Source organism: Podarcis raffonei, chromosome 3 (genome assembly GCF_027172205.1).
Source record: "Podarcis raffonei isolate rPodRaf1 chromosome 3, rPodRaf1.pri, whole genome shotgun sequence".
Classification (NCBI taxonomy): Eukaryota; Metazoa; Chordata; class Lepidosauria; order Squamata; family Lacertidae; genus Podarcis; species Podarcis raffonei.
This window is the reverse complement of record NC_070604.1, coordinates 123,228,322-123,251,972: the sequence shown is the minus strand read 5'-3', so window position 1 is coordinate 123,251,972 and position 23,651 is coordinate 123,228,322. Positions and strand designations below refer to the sequence as shown.

Here is a 23,651-nt window from a genome sequence, read left to right as displayed (position 1 = left end):
CTGTGGAATACCCTCCCATCAGATGTCAAGGAAATAAACAACTATCTGACTTTTAGAAGACATCTGAAGGCAGCCCTGTTCAGGGAAGTTTTTAATGTTTGATGTTTTATTGTGCTTTTAATTCTGTTGGGAGCTGATCAGAGCGGCTGGGAAAATAATTTATTATAAATAATAAATTATTATTATTACAAGGAGCATTCTGGAATCCAGTCGATCATTAAGTGCAGACTGCATAGGGTTGCTCATTAGTCAACGAATGAGTGCAAAGGACTTTCTTTGGAAAACTGGATGCAGAAAAACTGGATGCAGAACTGGATGCTAAAAAAAATGATGTTGAGGGATGGAAATGACTTGAAAGTAAAATAAATTATTATTATTATTAATTATATTATTTATATCCCATCCATCTGGCTGGGTTTCTCCAGCCACTTTGGGTGGCTGGAGATATTTTGTTGATATTCCAACAAAATATAAAAAATACAATAAAACAACAGACATTAAAAGGGCTGCTTTCAGATGTCTTCTAAAAGTCAGATAGTTGCTTATTTCCTTGACATCTGGTGGGTGTTCCACAGGGCAGGTGCCACCACCATGAAGGCCCTCTGCCTGGTTGCCTGTAACCTCACTTCTCACAGGGAGGGAACCGCCAGAAGGCCCTCGGAGCTGGACCTCAGCGTCCAGGCAGAACGATGGGGGTGGAGACACTCCTTCAGGTGAACACACGTGAAGCTTCCATTGGGCTTTGAGGAACACACAACCACAGAGATGGCAAACACTTTCCAAGCAGCAAGACAAGCTATCAGCCACCCTCTCTCTGGCTTCCCCTAAGCCCAGAAAACAACAGGAGCAAGGATCTCGCCTGGTGGCTTAGGACCAGGCCGTCTGAAACAGTATTTCCCCCATATGAACGAGCCCAAGTTTTGAGATCTTCAGGGAAGGCTCACTTGGTAGGGGCGTCTCAGTGGATGTTCCCAGGGCAACTTTGGAACTCCCTTCCTAGAGAAGCCGGACGGGTTCCCTCCTTGTCTTTCCACCATCAAGAGAAGATCTTGTTCCGACAGGCCTTTCTTGGGGAACTGTTTTTTTAAAGGGAAAAGCTTTGAATAGTGCTGTCTTTATTATTGATAAATTTGTTTCTTGTGCTGTTTTAATTCTATGAAGAATTAAAACAATATTAAGACCTTGAGTCCAGGTCTGGGGAAAAGGAATAATAATAACAATTTATTATTTGTACAGGGCTGCCTTCAGATGTCTTCTGAATGTCAGGTAGTTGTTTATCTCTTTGACATTTGATGGGAGGGCATTCCATCATCATCATCATCACCATCATCTTTCTCCCCAGCCAGTCCTAGCAACCTGATCAGACTGTGGTGGCAGAAGCTGCAGGTGTTTTACTAGATTTCAGTCACTAATTCAGCATTTGCAAGAGCAACCCCCCTCCCCAAACTGTTTCCACAGCAGAACCACCCACAGAGATAAGGAGACAGAGATGTTAAAAAGCTTGGGAATTTTTTTTAATTGAAGTTTTATTTCATAATAGGTTCTCTTTTTTTGAAGCTTTGTTGTTTCCGTTTTTAAATACAATAAATATTCACCAATAGCATTTCATGGAATGGAATCCAAATCCATTTGCAAGACTGTCAACTTCGAACAATGTACATATGAGACAGACATGAATCCTGATGGAAGCGTGAAGGTGGCGCAGAAATCTGCCGCGAGAAATGTACAGGTTTCCTATTGCAATTTTCTCTCACTAATAATAATTATGGTCTGTACATTCCGTTTGCTTTGACAACAACCCAGCCCTTGGCAGAATCTGGTGCAACCGGTGCTTTGCAGAATACCGGCCGGAGAGACCGCCCCCCTTTTGTCCAAGGACGGTCCTTCCTGGCAGAGAGAGCACCAACGAGGCCCAAGGGACTGAACATTCGCCCTCATATTTAGTGGGGGACAAAAGAAGCAGCGAGCAAAGCTACGCATTCAAAACGTGACCCCCTAGCCCAATACAATGCAATACATTGGAGAGAAGGAAGGACTCCAACCTCACCTTTCACGTGATAGCTTAAAAATCAGCTTCTAAAAAAAGAAAAATCGCCAGGGCCACAGAGACCCGGAAGGTAAACTGGTCCAAAATGCATGCATGGTTCATCCCCGTTCCCAATTGCCTGCATTTTCAGAGTAAGGCTGTAACACAGAGAAAAGGTTTCGGCTACTTTCCTCTAAAGGGGTGAGCTCTGAACAGAGAGCCCCCTTTCCAATTCTTGGGGGGGGGGCGCAAAGATGCTGTCCAACTTGCTGCATGAGGAAGGCGATGAAGGCCTGAACTACACCGGCAGGGCGTGTGCTTGTCCTAAGCAGAGAAACAGACCAATCCAAGATAGCAGCGGAGCCCGTTTAGTGGGGAGATTGCAAACAGGAGTATCTAAGTTAGGGGCGAGAAACCTTGGGGGGCCCCCATATCTTGCTGGACCCCTGCTCACATCACTCTAGACAATGCTGGCTGTGGCTGATGGCACCAGGAGTCCAGGAAGATTGGGGAGGGGCACACAATTATTCCCCACCCCTGCTCTAAGTTATCACGAAATATCTTATTTCCTAGGATCGCTTTTCAAATGAAAATGGCACTTTGGAATAGCTGCCCAACCCCACACGCATGACCTGCACACCCACAGCCGTGGAGACTCATGCGCCGAACACCCTGCTCTGAAATCAAGCGTCCAGCTATGATCCATCTTATTCAAGCCTGCATTTGGGCTTGGGGTGGGGGAAGAGAGGTGCTTCTGCAAAGCACAGGGACTTTCTACATCTAGACCTCTCTGCCTGCCAGGGAGTTTCTGAGCAACAGGGAAAGCTGGCCGTGTCTCTGTGCAAACCACTGCTTGGACTACAGGTTGCTACTACCAAAGCCTGAACCTTGCAGGATTGCAGGGCACTGGTTTGGGGTGGGGTGCTATGCTGCTCCCCGCAGCTCCTTTGCCCACGCCTCCGGAGAACTGCGTCTTAAAAGGTTGAGCCAACCAGCAGCGCATCTGCAGCTACACAGGCAGCAGTAGTGAATCAAGGCAGAGAAAGGTTTCGCTCTCAGGACGTACAAAAACGCGGGGCAGTGATTTCTGACGGCGACAAAGGACTGCAAAATGTGGAGCAAGTAGTTTAAGGAAGTGTCACGAGCTCTGCCTCAGATGCCTCTTTTAGCTGCAGAGGGAATATCGGGAGAAGGCGGGTTTGGGTACGGAGAGGACTCCTCGAAGCGTTTTTACAATCACCTGCTGAGAGTGGCAGCGGGCACACATTCACCTCTTCAACATGCAATACCTTTATTTCGAAGAATATTTGAGATGAACACAAAAACCCCCCCGATGCCACCAACACCCGGGACAGAAATAATAATGGTTAAATGGCGCATCGGAGTCCCTCCCAGATTGCCGAATGAGCTTTAAATAATAAAGATGGCGAAACAGCAGGAATTAAACCCATTTCCACAGCTGAAGATGCCGTACTCTCTTTAACTTGGACAACTACTTTTCCAACATTCTGCTTAAGACAGCCGACCTTTTCTCCAACTTGAGGCAAATCTTCTTAAGGCACCAGGTTCCTTATCAAGAAGCCTAGATAGGTAAGGGAAGCAGAACCAGGTTTCTTTTGAGAGGCGACAGCCAAGCAAAGCCTGCCTTGGGAGACGCCAGGAAGTTAACACCTTTTGTCCTTCCGTCCACTCAGTGCTGGCCTGGCCCCCTCTGGACGTGCGCCTTGGAGCATGGACGATGTTTCCAAGGCAGCACTTCAAGGAATGATTTAGTGAGTCACATCATTATCGTCATCTCGGCTTATGCCATCAGGGCCTGTGCAATTTTGCCGCCAGTTACTGTCAATTTGAGAACCCCTGCTTCCAAAGCAAAGAGAGAAAGTAAAGAGGAACACATGTTCTCACAATGATTCATTAGTCAAACACACACACACACACAAAATAAAGGAGACCCTACCTCTGACTCAGCCGCCTCCAGAATTGGAAACTGGCTCTGGGGTGGGTCTAACTCAGTGCACCAAAATTATCAACTGATTGCTGCATTTCATTTCGGCTGTGATAGCGTCAAGTATTCAAAGCACGTCTCATTTCCTCTGTACACCCAACTTTTTCTGTGCAAAATCATTTAATTTAAAAAAAAAAAGTGAGTGAGTGAGAGAAGTCTCCCCAATCCCCATCTCTGGTTCACCTTTTATAGCCATGAAAACATTCACCAAACAAGCGAAGAATGAGAACCTGTTTCTGTTTCATCATCCATGCCCAGAGGCCAGTGCTCTTTCCTGCTGGTTTTCTGAGAGGTGCCTCACTAAGGGTCAGAACAAGCTCCTCCCTTGCTCATTAACACACCAAAAGAAATGAAAAAAGGCATTTAAAGTCAGGTGTGGGAAGAAAACAGAAGGGGGAAAAAGGATCTATTTACAAGGGGCTGGAGGCAGAAAAGAGCACTGGCTCCTGGATTTTCACATTGCTTGTTGACATAATGATTTAAGCTTGCAAAAAGAAAGGTTAAATAGTCATTTCACAATTCCCATTTCTCTCTCTCCCCAGAGTGGAATGTGTCATCCACAAGAGCGGGTCGCCCCCTCTCATTTTAGGAGCAGAAGCCATAAGCAGCCCCTGTCCTCGGAATCACGTAGGAACATCCTTTGCTGCGCTTGGGTCTCCTCCGGGTGCCACCGTTCCAAAAAAGTTGGGTTTCGGCTGCCCTCTTCATACCAGGACGCACAGGCGTCCCCACCCCAAACACAAGGCTTGCTCATGAAATTAAACAGAAGAAGGGAGGGGGAATCGGCGCAGACGTCACCACCACGCAGTTCAAGCAGGGTTAGGATGGCTGAACACAACATTTGGGTAACAAACACAGAGGAAAACCACCTTCAGCTACTAGAGCCGGGCATGGAGGCAAACACAGAGCTCAGTTGCCGTTTCGACGAAAGGAGATCTCGATTATTTCCTCTAGAGGGAAGCAGAGCTACTCGGAATGGACCCGCACGGAAGGGTTATATGCCTGACAAAACAGTTATTGGAAACGGCCGGTCTCCGTCCCCTGCCCCAAAGGTTATCCCACAGAAGAGTGTCGCTTGCCGCAACGTAATTCTGCCGGAAACGTGAAGGAGGGTTGCAGCTTTGCTCTCCAGAGCCGCTCAGACAGGGTGGGCTGGAAGGCTCCTCCTCCGCTGAGTGGAGACAGCATCTGCCTGCTTCAACATCTGGTTTAGCCATGTGGAAGCCACAACGAGGGTGGGTGGGAGGAGAGGAGGAAGTGAATGGAAGGATAATATAACCTACATAGAATAGTCACATTTTCACTGTGTGATTACCGCCACCGAAGCCCCTTACTTAAAGCAGCTGATTTGTTCAAGCCACACACAAAAAAAACCCTTTTGCGTGGCTGGGTCCACGGAGAGCAGGCCATGCTGTCCTCAGCGTAACCTGAAGATGTTTTGCGGCAATCGTGTGGCTTCAGAGACGCCCCTGGCGCCCGTCTGTGGTTTTTTGGGTGTCTCCCTGGAGAGTTCTGGGTGGCATGGACCCATGCTTGGTCTGGAAGCATCATGCTGGTTCAGGACATGTTCGCGGTGGTTCAGCCCCTGCCCAGCCACCTGCGCATCCGTGAGAGAGGCGGTGCAAGAAGGGTCCGTCCCTCTGCAAGGCTGCCAGGCTTTGTTGCCACCCAAAGTGGGTCAAATTTTAGTTCCTTGGTGATGGCTGAAGTGTATTTACATGGGGGGGGGGCTGCGTTCACAGAGCCCCTGCAGGCGGTGGGCCGGATTTCTTCTCTCCCGCCTCCACGTCTAGTCAATCGGAGCTGGGCTTTCGTAGCGAGAAGGGGCGGATGTTGAAGTGCTTGCTCAGCTGGCTCACCTGGGAGGGGGAGAAAGCAGAGGTAGAGAGAACGGGCAAGGTGAGGGGGGGGTGTCGCAGGAAGGCAGACCCCTGACCATGGCCCCCTCCCCTCCAAGCCCCACCCTTCCTTCTCCTCTGCCTGCCTTCAAATTCTACATATAACGCTCCTTCTGCAGGGCAGCTCCACTTACTCCTCTGCTCTGCCCACCAATTTGCCCCATATCTCTTTCCTCACCTGCTCTGCTCCTGGGCAGAAAGATGGGGAAGCAGCACCTCAGCTGTGATTCCTGCCTTGCAGAGGGCAGGAGTAGATGGCCTTTGGGGGTTCCTTCCAGCCCTACAATTCTAGGACTGTTGCTGTTGCTGAATCAGAGCATCATCCTTCCTCTCCCTTTTCTTTCCTAGTGGCAAATTCTAGCTAAAATGAAAGCAATGGATTCGGATTGGTTGGGCAGGAAGTCTAAGGTATGGGGCAGATGTTGGCAGTTTCGCTGTGAATGTGCAGGCAAGGGTGGGGCTGAGGATCCTTTGCAGGGCGCTCTGTGCTACACAGGGACAAGGGTGGCACTGTGGGTTAAACCACAGAGCCTAGGACTTGCCAATCAGAAGGTCGGCAGTTCGAATCCCCACAACGGAGTGAGCTAACATTGCTTGGTCCCTGCTCCTGCCAACCTAGCAGTTCGAAAGCATGTGCAAGTAGATAAATAGGTACCACTCCAGCAGGAAGGTAACCGGCATTTCCATGCGCTGCTCTGTTTCTCCAGAAGCAGCTTAGTCATGCTGGCCACATGACCTGGAAGCTGTACGCCGGCTCCCTCAGCCAGTAAAGTGAGATGAGCGCCGCAACCCCAGAGTCGGCCACGACTGGACCTAATGGTCAGGGGTCCCTTTACCTTTACCTGTGCCATACACACGCGTGCCACGGGATCACTTACCACGCCGACTCCGTAATGGATGTGCGCCACGGTGATGAAGGTGGTGAGCAGGTAGAGGAGGAAGGTTTCGCTCTCCGGCAAGACGCCCGTCAGCACCACAAAGATGACCAGGGCCAGTGGGAAGAGCAGCCAGTTGAGAGGCTGGCAGCGGGTGCTGCTCATCTGGCAGACGATCAGGCGGCACTGGGGGGAGAGGAGGAAGAGCTGGTAAGGGAGGACCAGGATGGGAGGAGAGGTCCGCCCTCCAAGGCACTGCTCCACCAACAGCCGCTCCAATCCACCCAGGGCCATTTCCTGGAGCACCACTGAGGGAGCCGCTCTAGAACGTCACTGCTCCAGAGGCACCGCTCTAGGGTTTCTGGCAGAACTCTACTGCTGCAGCGCGGACGGATCCTCTGTAACAGAGACTCAGTCCCACACGTGGGCAGGAATCCAAGGGCAACGCTGGAGGGCAGGCAGCGGAGATGCTTTCTGCACAAGCAAACTCATATAGTTGTCAAGGGGACTCTGGGACCCTCCTGGCTTTGAGGCTCTCCTCCTTGCCCCTTGAGCAAACTCCCCAGTTCAGGGAACCTGAAAAGTTAGACCGGGGATAGGGAAGTTTTTTCCTAAAAAAAAAGAGGGGCTGGCTTTTTCCTAAAAAGCTTCTTCCTTAAAAAGATTCACATTTGTTTTGGCAAAGGGTGTTTAAAGAGATAACAGAAATCACAGGGTTAAAGCTGACCGAAAGTCCAGAGGTTCCATTATTATCAATTTACGATGGGGTGGAAGGTTCGCAGGCGCTTGCTCACAAATTTATTGACAGCTGCATGAATTATTATAGCTAGGAAGTGGAAGGGGCAAGGTGAATATAAAATGGAAGAATGGTATAAAGAGGTCTGGGATATAGCTATGAATGATAACTTAACATGTGCCGTTAAGGTAAGATGGGGAATATGCAGGAGAAATGGTTTTGAGGAGACATGGAAGGTGTTTGTAGAATTTGCCATGTTAAAACGGAAAGGGGTCAAACCATCGCAAGAGGTGTTGAAAATTTGAGAGGTTGCATAGTTACAATGGAATGGTCTCGGTGGTGGGGTGCACATTTTTATTCTTATTTATTTATGATTATTACTTTGTCAAAAAATAAAAATAATACTTTTTAAAAAAGATTCACAGTAGTTCAGTCGGCAGAGTATGGGACTCTTAATCTCAGGGTGCTGGGTTCAAGCCCCACGTTGCGCAAAAAGATTCCTGCATTGCAGGGGGGTTAGACTAGATGGCACTCACTCATGGTCCCTTTCCAACTCTACAGTTCTATGATCCTATTATCCTATGATCCTCAGCGGACAGCCTTCCAGGGGTCATTGCACCACATTACTCTTATTTATGTATTTCATAAAAATTAGACACTGCTTGATTTGGGGGGTGGGGACAGACCTCAAAGTGGTTGGTTTACAAAAAGATAGACCAATACAGTGGTACCTCTGGATGCGAATGGGATCCGTTCCGGAGCTCCGTTCGCATCCTGAGTAGAACACAACTCGCGACTGCGCGGGTCGCAATTCACCGCTTCTGTGCATGCGCGTGACGTCATTTTGAACGTCTGCGCATGCGGTGAAACCCGGAAGTAACATGTTCCGTTAATTCCGGGTCGCCGCGAAGCGTAACCTGAAAACGCTCAACCTGAAGCGTATTTCACCCGAGGTATGACTGTAAAATCGGGGGGGGGGGGGGAGAGAATACAACAACGCTTTAAAAAACAACTTAAAATACTGAAACAGATGAAAGTTCACATCCACCTGCATGTCATCCAGGTAGGCTTGTCTAAACAAGTAAAAGTACAGTGAAGGCGCTGCTTGATATCAACAGGCAGGGAGTTCCTAAGGTTAGGTGCTGCCGCCCTCAATGCTCTGTGGGTCTCGTGTGGCGCCTCTAGCAGTGCCCATTCCCTTGATCAAAGCAGTGGCACATGCAGGGCAAAGCGGTCTCCCGGGTGAACTCTTGCGCAAGGAGGTTAGAGTCCAGCCACATGGAAGCCACAGGTTTCGACATGCGCATCTCACCATCGGAGGAGGAGGAACCGATTGCAGCTCAAGGACGTAAGGGGAAGCCGGGGGGAAATGCTGGAGGGGGGTTGTGGAGAGAGGAGCGTGGCCAAGGGAGATTGCTGAGGGCCGGGTAAAGAGGGCTGGAGGGCCACACCCCGAGGCAAAGCGGCTTTGCTCCTGCCCCGCCAAGCCCCTCTGCAGCAGAAGGAACTTACGGAAATGTTGGCGAAGGCCGTGCCGACCATGAAGTAGAAGAGGCGGGGCTGGGTCTCCAGGATCTGCGTGGGCGAGTGGAAGATCCAAATGGTGCAGAGGATGAAGAGGAGGACGGGCGAGAGGAAGGGCAGCATCGCCTCATAGAAGGAGTGGTGCTTCAGGGTGTTGCTTCTGTAGGCTCTGAAAGGCGGGAGAGGTGTCAGCAAGAGGTCGCCTGCAGGAGCGTCGCTGGTCGAGAGCTGGTATGGCTCGTTCGACAACAAAAACCCCAGCCTTTAGTGTCACCAGCCCAGTCCTGTGGAACTCTCTGCCACTGGAGACTGAGCAGGAGCCTTCTGTGCCAACTTTTAAACATCTGCTGAAAACTTTTCTATTCTGCCAGGCAATCACAAATGCATCCGTCCGCAATGGTTAACTGATGTCCGTTTTTAACTTGGTACGGTACCGCTTTGATTTTTTAAAATGACACAGCGGTATACAACTCTTTTAATAAATAAAATTTTCAAAAGGGGGGCGGTTCTGAAACTCAGCTGGGAGCACCATCAGACTAACTCTGAAGGAGGCAGAACCTGATATAGTTCTTCCAACGGGGTCTCAAGGCTGCAGTGTGGCCAGGAAAGGAAGATTGGGGCTGAGAAGCAGATCCCCCCCAATCGGTCTCAGGCCAGCCCCATCAGGCCTCCTCTCCCCTCAAAGGTCACCTGGGGCAGCCAGTGCCTCGGGCTGCCTCAGTGGGAGAGACAGAAAAGCAGCAGGGCTCATTCCACCAGCAGTTCCTCCACCGGGCACCTCCTGCCCCTGAACTGGGCCAGTTGGGCATTAGAGGAACAACTATTTAGAATTCAGTGCCTGAGTTTTCCTCTTCCCTCCCTGTCCCTTTCTCCTTGCGTGTCGTGGGTTTTTTGGGAGGGCAGTATAATTCTGCGAGACGGTCTTGTTTTGATAGTATGTAAGCTACTCTGTGGGGACGGGGGTGGCGCTGTGGGTTAAACCACAGAGCCTAGAGCTTACCGATCAGAAGGTTGGCGGTTCAAATCCCAGCGATAGGGTGAGCTCCTGTTGCTTAGTCCCTGCTCCTGCCCACCTAGCAGTTCGAAAGCACTCCAAGTGCAAGTAGATAAATAGGTACCGCTCTGGTGGAAAGGTAAACAGCGTTTCCATGCACTGCTCTGGTTCGCCAGAAGCGGCTTAGTCATGCTGGCCACATGACCCGGAAGCTGTACGCCGGCTCCCTCGGCCAATAAAGCGAGATGAGCGCCGCAACCCCAGAGTCGGCCACGACTGGACCTAATGGTCAGGAGTCCCTTTACCTTTAAGCCACTATGGGAGCCTTCCTGGCTGAAAAGTGGGGCACAAAATCCTCAAAATAAAAAAAATAAAATACATATAGGAGGCCTGGCTTTGTCCAAGAGGCCTGGCCCAGCTGGTTGAGAGAGAGGGGCCAGCCAATCTCTCTGCTCCATAGTCTCAAAAGCAAAGGCTTGCCTCTGGCATCACTCGTGCCCATTTTGCTTTCTCAAAACTCTCCCCACTGGGGGAGACACTGAGTGGCGCTGACACCCCAACAGAACTGGAGCAGCCAACCCCATGGGGCACTGACAACCGAGCTCAGACAGGACTTACTTGTAGTAGTTCAGCAGGCTCATGGGGAGAGTCACAGTCAGCGCGCAACCTAAGGGAGAGAGAGGAGGGCCAGGTTACGACTCAGAGCACGTGTTTCCCTTCACACAAAGACAGACGCCGTCACACAGCAAAGCCTGTTCCACAACCCTCACTCGGATTTGTAACAGCAACATCAGGCAGGGGAATGCGAGTGTCTCCGAAAAGCGGGGAGCAGCTGCTGGTGAAAAAGGAAGCTTTTGCTGGGCTGGTTCAACAGCTGCACATCCTACAGTGCTGGCCATTTCTATCATTCATGGAAGAATGCATTTGCTTTGTTCTGTTCTGTTAATACTACTTTAATGGGCAGTGTGCAGAGGTGAGTTGTCTTGAGGACCAAAAGGCAGGCTATAAAAATAAATACAGTGGAACCTCGGTTCTCGAACCACTCCGTTCTCAAATGTTTTGGTCCCTGAACGCTGAAAACCCAGAAGTTTTTGAACGTTCCTTGGATCCCGAATGTCCGAGGCAGCTTCCGATTTGCAAAAAAGCCTAGCTGTCAGCCAATCGGAAGCTGCGCCTCAGAATTCGAATGTTTTGGAAGTCGAACGTCTTTCCGGAAGGATTATGTTTGACTTCCAAGGTTCCCTCACTGCAAGAAGCCAAGTTACAGGGAACCAGGCAAAGGGCCTTCTCGGTAGTGGCGCCCACCCTGTGGAATGCTCTTCCATCAGATGTCAAGGAAATAAGCAACTATCTGACTTTTAGAAGACATCTGAAGGCAGCCCTGTATCGGGAAGTTTTTTGATGTTTGATGCTTTACTGTGGTTTTATAATTTGTTGGAAGCAACCTAGAGTGGTTGAGGCAACATAGTCAGATGTGCGGGGTACAAATAAAACCATCATCATTTTATGCTTTGTGGCTTATTCATTATTTTGCTTTTTAGTTTATAGGAATCAGAGTTGGAAGAAACTGCCGTGGGTCATCTAGTCCAGGCATCCCCAAACTCGGCCCTCCAGCTGTTTTGGGACTACAATTCCCATCATCCCTGACCACTGGCCCTGTTAACTAGGAATGATGGGAGTTGTAGTCCTAAAACAGCTGGAGGGCTGAGTTTGGGGATGCCTGACCTAGTCCAACCCCCTGCAATACACACTCAATGTAACCTTACCCAGGACCTTAAGATGAAAGACCAAGAAAAAACAAATAGCAAATAAAAAGCTAGGCAGATATTTTACTAACATTGTAATTATACAACAAATTTGCCCCAGACCGGCCTCAATGAAATCTTGCCACTGTCTACAAGTCCAAAATACCTCATTGATCTTAAATAGGGTCGAAAATCCTGGAGCAAGCAGTTTCTCAATTGTGACCCAGTTTGTGTACTCCAAAGAAAGGGTGCAGGGAGCACATGGCAAACAAAAGGAAACATAGAAAGCTGAACATGGGATTATGGCACTGTATATTAGGAACTTTTTTAATACAGGCTTTCAGAGGAAGCTCCTTACCAAAGATCATTGCAGTGAATAGGTCTCTGTACAAGAAATTGAAGAGGAAAGGGTTGTACCAGGCCTCCACTCCCACAATAGACGTCACAATGTACACGATGGAAATGGTCTGAAAAGTAATCAGAGAGAGAGAGAGAGAGAGGCAGAATTGCAGCATCTGGAAAGACTCATCCGGCCAGCTGGTGTTTGGATAGAATGGCTTAGCGATCAGAAAGCTCCTTTGGGCGATGTCTTAGCTTATGACATCGCCCAAAGGAGCCCGGGCTTATGCCCCTGGGGTGGAAAAACAGTCCCCGCAGAGCCATTTCCCCCTCTCCATCCCACCCTGACCCTACAAATGCGTTCCCAGGGGCAACTGCTAGCTGCAAACAGCGGACCCAAAAACCTGCCCAGCTTGAATCTCCCCCAGGGATGTGGCAGCTGGGCCTGGTGAGAGCTGAAGCCTGAAAAATCTTGAGGATGCCAGCTTCGCCACGGCTGGGAGAGTCACCTGCAGCCTCAGCTGGAACACAGGGATTGTACTGGTCTGTATCACAGGTTTGCTGTTGCAAAGACCGGCAACACAATGTAAAGTGGTCTCTGAACAGGCAGGCAGACACACGCTTATTTATAAAGGTGCTAGGAACCAGCCAAACACTCCTTTCAGTTTTTGCTTTTGGTAAGTGGTTGTTTGTAACCTGCTTCAGCCCACTTTCCACCACCAGACATGCAGGGGAGAAAGGGGGGCAGGAAACTAGGGTTCAAAGCTCTGCTCAGTCACAAAGTCCACTCCCTGGTGACCACATGGGTAAAGGTAAAGGGACCCCTGATCATTAGGTCCAGTCATGACCAACTCTGGGGTTGCGGCGCTCATCTCGCTTTACTGGCTGAGGGAGCCAGCGTACAGCTTCCGGGTCATGTGACGGGGTGAGCTCCCGTTGTTCGGTCCCTGCTCCTGCCAACCTAGCAGTTTGAAAGCACAAAGTGCAAGTAGATAAATAGGTACCGCTCCAGTGGGATGGTAAACGGTGTTTTCGTGCGCTGCTCTGGTTCGCCAGAAGCGGCTTAGTCCTGCTGGCCACATGACCCGGAAGCTCCCTAGGCCAGTAAAACGAAATGAGCGCCGAAACCCCAGAGTCGGCCACGACTGGACCTAATGGTCAGGGGTCCCTTTACCTTTACCTTATACATGGGGGCGTCTTATAGACGATGGTGGGAGTTGTAGTCCCAAAACATCTGGAGAGCCGAGTTTGCCTGTGCCTGCTCCAAAGGGAAATCTATCTGCAAGCAGGACCAGGGCACCACAGCAACACTGTCCCCTTCCAGTATATCTGAAGGAGCGTCTCCATCCCCATCATTCTACCTGGACACTGAGGTCCAGCGCCGAGGGCCTTCTGGCAGTTCCCTTGCTGCGAGAAGCCAAGTTGCAGGGAACCAGACAGAGGGCCTTCTCGGTGGTGGCACCCTGTGGAACGCCCTCCCACCAGATGTCAAAGAGAACAACAACTACCAGACTTTTAGAAGACATCTGAAGGCAGCCCTGTTTAGGGAAGCTTTTAATGTTTGATGCATTACGGTATTTTAATATTTTGTTGGAAGCCGCCCAGAGTGGCTGGGGAAGCACAGCCAGATGGGCGGTGTATTTAACAACAACAACAACAACAACAACAACAACAACAACAACAACTTTTGCAGTTCCCAGGAACTGGTATTTAGAAGCACTGCTGCCTCCAGAACAGAGCCTTCAATAGCCTTCTCCTCCTCCATGAATTGGCCGCATCTTCTTTTAAAGCCATCCACGTTGGTGGCCATCCTTCCCTCTTGTTGGAGGATAATTTAACTATGAACTGTTTCGAAAACACACAACCAAAGGTGGACAGGAAGAGGGACAAGCTGCTTCTTCCCTTTTGGTTCAGGAATGAAATTTGCCCCGTACGTTCCCACCTGCAAAATCTATTGACCAACGCAGGTACAACCCCCCCTTCTCCCCCCAGGGCAATTTATGGGACAGCATTGCACAGAGGTCTCTGCTCAGCCAACTCCAAGTCAACAAAACCTCTCCGACTGGCTGTGTGAGGAGGCAAACATCCGGGGGGCAAAGGGCCCTTCCAAGGCTCCAGCGTGGTGAGCGGCTGTTCAGAAAGCGATCCATGGCCGTGGGCTGGGGAGGGGAGGGGAAGGACAGCCGGGAAATGATTGCCCAGAGGTATTTTTCCTGCCAAGAGGGAGGGAAGGCAGAAGCTGCGCGCCTGCAGATGATCACGGGAGGCAGCGATGGTCCAAAGAGGACTGGACAAACCCATGAAGGCGGTTAGCAATGGGGACTAGCCAGGATGACTCTGCTCTGCCTCCACAGTCAGGCCTCTCATGCTCAGGTCCTGTTTGCTGGTTTCCCACAAGCATCTTGAAGCTGACCCAGAAACTCCAGCGGGTGCAGAATGCCGCGGCGAAGCTCTTTACGGGGTCCTTGCCGCGGGATCACATTCATCCAGTGCTATACCAACTGCACTGGCTCCCAGTGGAGTACAGGATCAGGTTCAGGGTGCTGGTTTAAACCTTCATAGCCCTATACGGCCTGGGACCCTCGTACCTACGGGACCGCCTCTCCTGGTATGTCCCGCGGAGGACCTTACGGTCTTCAAACAAAAACATCTGGGAGATCCCAGGCCACAGGGAGGTTAGGCTGGCCTCAACTAGAGCCAGGGCTTTTTCGGCTGTGGCCCCGATCTGGTGGAACGCTCTGTCACAAGAGACCAGGGCCCTGCGGGACTTGACATCTTTCCGCAGGGCCTGCAAGACAGAGCTGTTCCGCCTGGCCTTTGGTCTGGACTCAGTCTGACCCTTATGTTTCCCTCCCCTTATGGTTTTGATCTATGGGCTACTTTTAAAACGAGGCTGCATTTTAAATTGCATTTTAACCTGTATTTTAAATTGGTTTTTTCCCCTCTCTCTCCCCCCCCCCATTATGTCTTTACTGTGATTTTATTTTATTGGTGTTAGCCGCCCTGAGCCCGGCTCTGGCCGGGGAGGACGGGGTATAAATAAAATTTATTATTATTATCTGGTCAACCACTGTGAGAACAGGAAGCTGGACTAGATGGGCTACTGATCTGATCCAGCAATTTCTTCTCGTGAGCGCAGCTGAGCGAGATGCTGGTGGCTGGCAGAACGCATGACCCCCTTCCTCCCCCCTCCAAGGCAATGACGTCTGCCAAGTAATTAAGTCAGAGAGGACTTTGCAGATCTTAGTCGATGAATGTTGACTGCTTTGGCTGACAGACTCATCTATTAAAATGTGAAGCAGCAGGAAGGAAGGGGGGAACCTCAGATGTCACAGCAGGCGCCATCTGAGAAGCGACTGCTGTGTTGCAGTGGAAGGAAGACAGAACAGCCTCCTCCAAGATGTTGCCTCTTGCATGGCAGCTTTTGAAATTGGCCTCCTTTCCTCAGCTGCCTGGCTTATCACTGGCACAAATAAAAAACTGATGCAAATTGTTGGGAAATCAATTGCCCCATGAAATGTTGCAGCCCTGTTGTTTTGCAGTTCGGTCCCTCCTAGCGCCATCTGACTCAACACCGCAATTCCTTGCAAGAGACCTTCTTGCACTCCTCCACTGTAACTTTCACCCATGATGTTTTGTTTTCATTTCTTTCATAAAAAATTATACACCGCTTGATTACAAACAAAAGGAAAAAAACCTCAATGTGGTTTACAAAAAGATAAAAGAAGGAAATCAAGGGGAAACATATTAAAACATACAAACAAGTTAAAATACTAAAACCTGGTTAAAATCCACATCAGTTTTCTAAGCATCTGGGTAGGTTTGTCTAAACAAGGATATTTTTAGCAGGTGCTGGAAATAATACAGTGAGGGTGCCTGCTTGGCATCAATAGGCAGGGAGTTCCCAAGATTTCCAAGACCGTTTTGTAATCTTTGGAGGGGAACAGTCTGCCATTTCCAGGCATGGCTTGCTCAAGGTGGCCTGGGGCAGATCTTTAGTCTTTCCCAGCAATGAAATTCTGTTGTCACACTGACTAGCCCAAGGCAACCCTCCTTAAGAGGAGACGTCCTGTGCCGCTGTGAAAAACACTCCACCCCACTCCACCCACTCGGACTGCAGAAATGCATCCTTGGAGCAGGGCTTCAGCCAGTTCCCTCCGGGCTCCGAAGGCTTGCGGAAAGTCTGTTTTGTGGGCTGGGGTCGGGGGAAGCTTGGGCTTCCCCTGCCCCAGCCCCGCGGCTAAAAATGAAGCTGCGCGCAACCTCTCCCGCCTGGAGAGGTTGCACGTGGCTAAAGAGGAAGCCAAGACAGCCAGCGGGATAGATCCCGCTCGCTATCTTGGCTTCTTTGCTCTTTAGGGCTGGGGGGGGGAATAAATTCCCCCCCTTTATTCCCCCCCCTAAAAACTAGGTGCGCCCTATGGTCTGGTGCGCCCTATGGAGCGAAAAATACAGTAAGTGTTTCTTTTCCACCCTCTGCCTCTCAAACGAGCCCCTTTCCCCACAATGGGCTTCACAACACCAAAAAATAAAAAATACTCAATTGTCAGAATAAAACAGCACATGAAAAACAAACCAATAAAAGCAAATCCACATGCAGGTAAAGGTGATAGGCAGCCACTGAAGTAGTGATTAGAGTGCTGGACTAGGACCTGGGTTCAAATCCTCCCACTGGGTGTGACTCTGGGGGCCAATTGCTGCCTCTCAGCCAAACTATAACCCACAGAGTTGTTGTGGAATAAAATGGGGAGCAGGAGAGCCAGAAGAGGCAGACTATAAGGAGGGCTGGAAGCCTTTTGTTGAATATTTAGAGCATGGCTGTAAACATGTAAAAACACAGGTAGGATTTGAATGAAGAACATCGGCGAAATATTTGTTGGAGAATATTGTGGAGATGTTAGGACACAGAATAACCATAATATGCAGAAATATTAGAAACCACGGGGAAACCACAGAGGGGGTAGAGGGGAAGTCAAATCTGAAACGAACGTGATTTGGGAAAATACGTATCAAATTTGTAAACTTTCTGAAACCTAAAAACCCCCAAAGCAAAAGCAGGAGAGCTATGCACACAATCTTGACTTCCTTGGGAGGAAAAGGCAGCCTATACAGTCGTACCTTGGTTCTTAAACGGCTTGGTAGTTGTATGTTTTGGCTCCCGAACACTGCAGACAGTGACTGTTCTGGTTTTCTAACCTTTTTAGAAGCCGAACGTCCGACGCGGCTTCCGATTGAGCGTAGGAAGCTCCTGCAGCCAATCGGAAGCCGTGCCTTGGTTTTCGAACGGTTCCGGGAGTCGAACGGATTCCCAGAACGGATTGAGTTTGAGAACCAAGGTACCACTGTAAATGAAATAAAGCAAAAGTGGGAAGAGGGAACCGGAGGGTCAGGAAGCGACGCACTTACCACCTGGCTGATGTCGTACCCCCAGGGCAAGAAGAGAACCCCCGTGTTGTACTTCTCCCAGTGGGAGAGGATGAAGGAGAACAGGACCACCCACAGGAGGATGTAGAGGACGAAGACGCTGACGCCGTTGGGGCCCCGGCCGAAGGTGGAGTAGACCGTCACCACGAAGAACATGCAGGCCCAGCTGTCCAGGCCGTGGTCAAAGAGCTCTCCCAGAGGGGTGCTGGACTGCGTGCGCCGGGCCTGCTTGCCATCCACGCCATCTAGAAGGGGGGGGATAAGGAAAGGAGGGGGGGTCAGAGGCACGGGTCAACCCCCTGCAGTCCCAGTGGCTGGCTGGGAGGAGAGGCACAAGCCCAAAAGCCAGACCTCATGTTAAAGAATATGTATTTATCTGTCGGAGGGCCACAGATCAGGAGTAGGGTGTCTGCCTTGCAAGGAGAAGGTCCTGGGTTCAAATCTCGCTGGCATCTCCAGGTGCGGTTGGGAGAGACTCCTGCCTGAAACCCTGGGAAGCCACTGCTGCCGGTCTGTGTCAGCAATACTTAGCTAGGGGGACCAGTGGTCTGACTCTGTAGCTTCCTGCGCTCCTAAACAGAATCAGGACTCGGTGGATAAACCGCTAACGGGATTTCTCTTACAGCCATGTTCTGGGAGGGCTTAGGAGGCGTGAACGTGAACGCTTGGTACAAGAGAGGGTGGCACCATGCCCTTACGGAGAAACTGACCCACAAATTGAGACGGGCAAGGGGAACAAAGGACAAAGAGACCTTTGTTGGGGAACGGTGGGGATTTCTTTCATTCACAAGCACTCCAGAAAACCAAAGCCTAGTCCCAAAGATTTATAGTAGCTTGTGGATCGGTTAATAAGAATATATTTAACACATATATACTGTTGTAAGCTGCGGTGTTCATGGATGGAGGTTTTCATAATGATTTTTTTGTTGGGGGGGGGTGTCCTCTGGGGGAAATATAAAGGGAATTTTTTGTTTTTAAAGCATACAAGTCGTTTGGCCCCTATGACTGCTGAGACCACCATCGCAAATACCCCCTTCTACCGCCTCTTACACAGACACAAAGACACAGTAAAGAACCAGCTTTTACCTAGCGTGTAAGCCATGAAATTGAGGAGGCCCACCATGACCCAGACTTTGTTCGGAACGTGCTGCTGATTGGGTGCTGTGGAAAGAAAACCATTTTGAGCGTCAACACAACCTCCAGGGACATGTTTGCTGCACAATCATTATTGTTATTATAATCATTACTGTTATTATTATATATTATATTTGTATGCTGCCCTTCATCTGAAGACCCAGGCCCGCAGGGGTCAGCAAACTTTTTCAGCAGGGTCTCCAGCTGTTTTTGGACTACAATTCCCATCAACGCTGACAACTGGGTCCTGCTAGCTAGGGATGATGGGGATCGTAGTCCAAAACCAGCTGGAGACCCAAGTTCAGGGAACCTTGATCTAGACCAATTACCTGTGGGATCCATACTATCTGCATTGTGTCCTTTCAGTTCACAAACACAGAGGCACAGACGGACTGAGAATTTCATTACATTGCTTCTCCGCCTTGTGTTTTCTACCTTCCCCAGAAACACGACTGCTAAAACTCAACACCAGCGTGACAGGTGTTGCATAGGACATGGGTAGGCAAACTAAGGCCCAGGGGCCGGATCCGGCTCAATCACCTTCTCAATACGGCCTGTGGACGGTCCAGGAATCAGCGTGTTTTTACATGAGTAGAATGTGTGCTTTTATTTAAAATGCATCTCTGGGTTATTTGTGGGGCATAGGAATTAGTTCATATATTTTTTCCAAAATATAGTCCGGCCCCCCACAAAGTCTGAGGGACAGTGGACTGGCCCCCTGCTGAAAAAGTTTGCTGACCCCTGGCATAAGATATACAGGGAGGGGCACAATCCCTGCCCAGGGCTGAAGAGGCATCAGAAATGAAGGTGAGGACAATAAACGGGTTAACTGGAAACATGCCAGAGAGATGCTGCAAGGACCATCCAGGACAATTTATTGGGACAATTTGCCAAGATGTCCCTGTGAAGGATGACAAGGAGGAGGCCACACAAGCAGCAGCAACAGGAGCAGCCGGCAGGAGATGGGACACATTTGTTTTATTTATTTATAATAATATTTGTATCCCGTTGTAGAACAGAAAATAATATATCAAAGCAGTTTGCAGCAATAGAACCATTAACACCTTGCAATAAGAGGTTTAAAACAGACGCCAATTAACCACTGACGAAGGATGTCTACTTAATTGCCCAAATCGGCCTGGCAGTTAAGTTTGGGGCAGGGGTTTAAATGTTGCAACAGAATCTCTAGCAGCGTTAAATGTCGTTGTTGTCAATCAAGCCTCACCAACTTGTGGGATGACCAATGATGCTCAGAGGCCAAAGAACAGGTGACACTTCTAGGAAGGATAGGGAAGGCCCAGAACAGGACCACAACACTCCTGGTAGGATTTCGACAGAGAGATCAAGGCCATCAGATAACTGGTGATCATCACCTCTGCAAACTGACAACTCCCTGCTCATTTCAGCCAAGGGCAGAGTCCTGGAGCTTATCACCCAGGTTGTAAAGAGGTTTGCCACCAACGCGTTCTCACAGCTGCCAGGTTTCCAAGGCTGGAAGGCATCTCCCTAGGCATAGGGTACCACCCTGGGATTCCCAGCCGATCTGGGTAAAATCCTAGAGCTGTAGAGTCAAAGGGACCCAAAAGGACATCTAGCCCAACCCCCTGCAATGACGGGGGCTAGGACTATGGCAGCAGCTCAAGGCAGCCTCTCCCAACTTGGTGCCCCCTCATAAGAACAGCTTTCTGGATCTGGTCAATGGCTTATCCAGTCCAGTGCCCGGTTCTCACACTGGCCGACCAGGGAAACCTGCAAGCAGGATTTGAGCGCAAGAGCAGTAGCTGTTCCTAAGGTACCCAGCAGTGTTGGCCGCCTTTAAAGGTAAAGGGACCCCTGACCATTAGGTCCAGTCGTGGCCAACTCTGGGGTTGCAGTGCTCATCTCGCTTTATTGGCCGAGGGAGCAGGCATACAGCTTCCGGGTCATGTGGCCGGCATGACTAAGCCGCTTCTGGCGAACCAGAGCAGCGCACGGAAACACCGTTTACCTTCCCGCTGGAGCAGTACCTATTTATCTACTTGCACTTTGACACGCTTTCGAACTGCTAGGTTGGCAGGAGCAGGGACCGAGCAATGGCAGCTCACCCCGTCGCGGGGATTCGAATCACCGACCTTCTGATCAGCAAGTCCTAGGCTCTGTGGTTTAACCCACAGCGCCACCTGCATCCCTTGGCAACCTTTAGGCACACACAATACTCTGCTCCCCTTTAGATGTGTGGGGTGACGAGACAGTCGTGGGCCATTCCCCCCCCCCCGCAGTCCAGAACTGACGTTTGAGTGTGTCACCGTAGACACAAGGAAGTCAAGATGCCATCAATGCGCAGAGACAGAGTGAAGAACACGCACCATCTCAGCTCATATCACTTTCATGCCTGTAAATGTGTATACAGCTTTTGCTGTTCCTGTTTAAAGAAAAACTGTCTTACCAGATGCATAAAAGTCAGGGTCACAGTATGCCATGAGGAAGAAGTTGAAGACAAGGAGCAGGAAGCCACTAAACGTTATCAAGTTGGGGGCCAGCCACATGGGGAAAATCTGTGAGAAAGCAGCAAAAACACATGCAGAAAACCCACATTAATTGATTAGCCATGTATAGTCGAGCCCCCTCTGTGACGCTTAGGCAGGAGGAGAAAGAGACTTTCCTTTAGAGTTAGGGTGACGTTTGTCTGTCTTGCTTAGCCTTCGTGCGGCAACACAAAAAGGAGTCCAGGCCATGAGTGTAGCTTGTGCATCTCCGGGCAATTAAGCCCCCTCAAAGAGGAGGAGAAGCAGCTCCTGCATGAGTCACAGACCAGAACAGGCAAGAGGCCGCGCCAGCCAGAAAGGGGACTGGCAACTTCTCCACTGACAGGGATGCCAACAGGTTCACTTCAAGCACAGAAAGCGCACTCGATGGGGCATGGAGGGGGGCAGGAGGGCCAACTCACCTTGACCACCGTGTTCCAGAAGGGATGCATGACGTACAGGGAGAGGGGGTTGCTGTCCACAGCACTGTACTGTGAAAGAAACAGAGAGGAGAGAGAGGTTAGGATGGAGATTTTCTAACACAGCAAGATTCTCCAGAAAGTCCACCAGCAAGAGCTACAGAGAAATACCTAAATGCGTATTTATCAGGCCAACCAAAATGGCATAAAGGTCGCCGGCAAGCTTTTGAGTTCTCCAGAACAATCACATCAGGCTGGAGCAGCAGTTTCCAAACTTTTTCAAGCGACCAAACTCATCCCCAGTGCACCCATTCCTATAGGAGGTCTTATTCAGGATAGGGGTTTGCACAACTCCCCAAGGAAGCCAATAACCTGATGAAAACCCATCCAGGAACAATTAGCTGCACACTTATTCGAAATCCAATTGAAACTATTTAATTAATTCAACAAAAAGGATGAAATTTAATAAAGAACAAAGATTGTGAGAGCAAGGGTTATTGTTTTTTGCTTTCTTATTTATATCGTAAAATATGCCCTGTGGTCCTCAGGCGAAGGGTGGAATAGGAATTTTATAAATAATAAAAATAATTTGATGCAGTGACACCAGGTTTTAAAAGTCTGATAGTCTTTTACACCTCCAGTCCCCCCTCCCTGCATCTTAGCAACCCCCAGGTAATCCCACGGCCCCCCCCAAAGGGATGGGTGGGTGATACTGCCTGTTTTGGGAACCACTGGGCTAGATGGTAAGCAAAGCAAGGGGTGGGACAGAGGGAAAACATGGTAGGTGGCAATGCCACGTCTGCTTCCGATCCGAGTTTCAAGGCAGGATGCAGTTGGAGGGATCAGGCTGTCAAACGAGGCATTCTTGGATCTATGCAGGGATCAGGCTGTCCCCAAAACGTACTGGGGAAAGCAAGCATTACGATGGCAGACTCCCCACTCCTAGGGAACTGGCCTGATCCAGCAGGCTCTTATGATCTTATAGTGAGAAATGCACACCAAACACCAGCTTTCCCAGCCTGGTGCTCTCAAACGACAGCTCCCAACAGCCCAGGCCAACACAGCCAAGCTGGCTGGTGCTGATGGGAGCCGTATCCCAAAAGAACGGGAGGGCACCAGGTTAGAGAAAGCTGGGATAAAGCATGGAGGAGAGGGCAATTCTTCCATTGCGGTGGTTCAGGGTGCCAAGGGCATGAGCCCAACAGCTTGGCAGAGGTTGCTTTTGGGAGAGAGTTCCGGCTCAACCTGCATCCACAGGCCAGAAGCTCAGCCACGTACAACTGCACGTTAGAAGTCTCCTAAACACACCAAGTGAGAGCTGGACCATAAAGAAGGCTGATCGCCGAAGAATTGATGCTTTTGAATTATGGTGCTGGGGAAGACTCTTGAGAGTCCCATGGACTGCAAGAAGATCAAACCGATCCATTCTGAAGGAAATCAGCCCTGAGTGCTCACTGGAAGGACAGATCCTGAAGCTGAGGCTCCAAGACTTTGGCCACCTTGTGAGAAGAGAAGACTCCCTAGAAAAGACCCTGATGTTGGGAAAGATGGAGGGCCCAAGGAGAAGGGGAGGACAGAGGATGAGATGGTGGGACAGTGTTCTCGAAGCTATCAACATGAGTTTGACCAAACTGCGGGAGGCAGTGGAAGACAGGAGGGCCTGGCGTGCTCTGGTCCAGGGGGTCACGAAGAGGCGGACACGACTAAACAATAACAACAAACACACCCAGGTGCTGTAATAATCCCACCCAAGTAATTATTCCAGATGATGGAGCTTCTTTCTCTCTCTGCTTCCAACCGCCCTCCCTCTCTAACATCATGTCGTGCCCCAGAAGTGCTTGAGAAATGGGCAACGTCAGTCAGAAGGTCAGTTTTGCTGTGCAACAGCCGCCTGCTTCAGGCCGGCAGGGCAAGTGACGCCTTGCTATGCCGCTGGGTCTCCGGAGTGGCGTCCGGCCAGCCTCCCTGGCACCTGATTCACCAGCTCCGTTCCGTCTCCAAGGACGGAAGTACCAAGCGATTTAGGAG

At 50.0% G+C, this 23,651-nt stretch overlaps 2 protein-coding genes and 1 long non-coding RNA gene across 5 annotated transcripts in view; 1 reads left to right on the top strand and 2 right to left on the bottom strand.

Moving 5' to 3' along the window:
• The window catches only part of LOC128411520 (uncharacterized), a 215,355-nt gene that overhangs the window by 3,261 nt on the left and 188,443 nt on the right, over window positions 1-23,651 (bottom strand). The window lies entirely within an intron of this gene.
• The window catches only part of LOC128411519 (sterile alpha motif domain-containing protein 12-like), a 186,141-nt gene that overhangs the window by 13,809 nt on the left and 148,681 nt on the right, over window positions 1-23,651 (top strand). The window lies entirely within an intron of this gene.
• SELENOI (selenoprotein I) overlaps window positions 5,657-23,651 on the bottom strand; it is a 48,054-nt gene continuing 30,059 nt past the window's right edge. For both annotated transcript variants that reach the window (XM_053383881.1, XM_053383882.1), the window contains exons 2-10: window positions 21,627-21,695; window positions 21,126-21,234; window positions 18,653-18,727; window positions 17,549-17,811; window positions 12,162-12,270; window positions 10,677-10,725; window positions 9,053-9,233; window positions 6,808-6,990; window positions 5,657-5,890 (exon numbers count right to left, since the gene is read on the bottom strand). In XM_053383881.1, coding sequence (XP_053239856.1) covers window positions 5,768-5,890; window positions 6,808-6,990; window positions 9,053-9,233; window positions 10,677-10,725; window positions 12,162-12,270; window positions 17,549-17,811; window positions 18,653-18,727; window positions 21,126-21,234; window positions 21,627-21,695 — 1,161 coding nt within the window. In that variant the 3' untranslated portion in view covers window positions 5,657-5,767. The remainder of the gene's footprint in view (window positions 5,891-6,807; window positions 6,991-9,052; window positions 9,234-10,676; window positions 10,726-12,161; window positions 12,271-17,548; window positions 17,812-18,652; window positions 18,728-21,125; window positions 21,235-21,626; window positions 21,696-23,651) is intronic.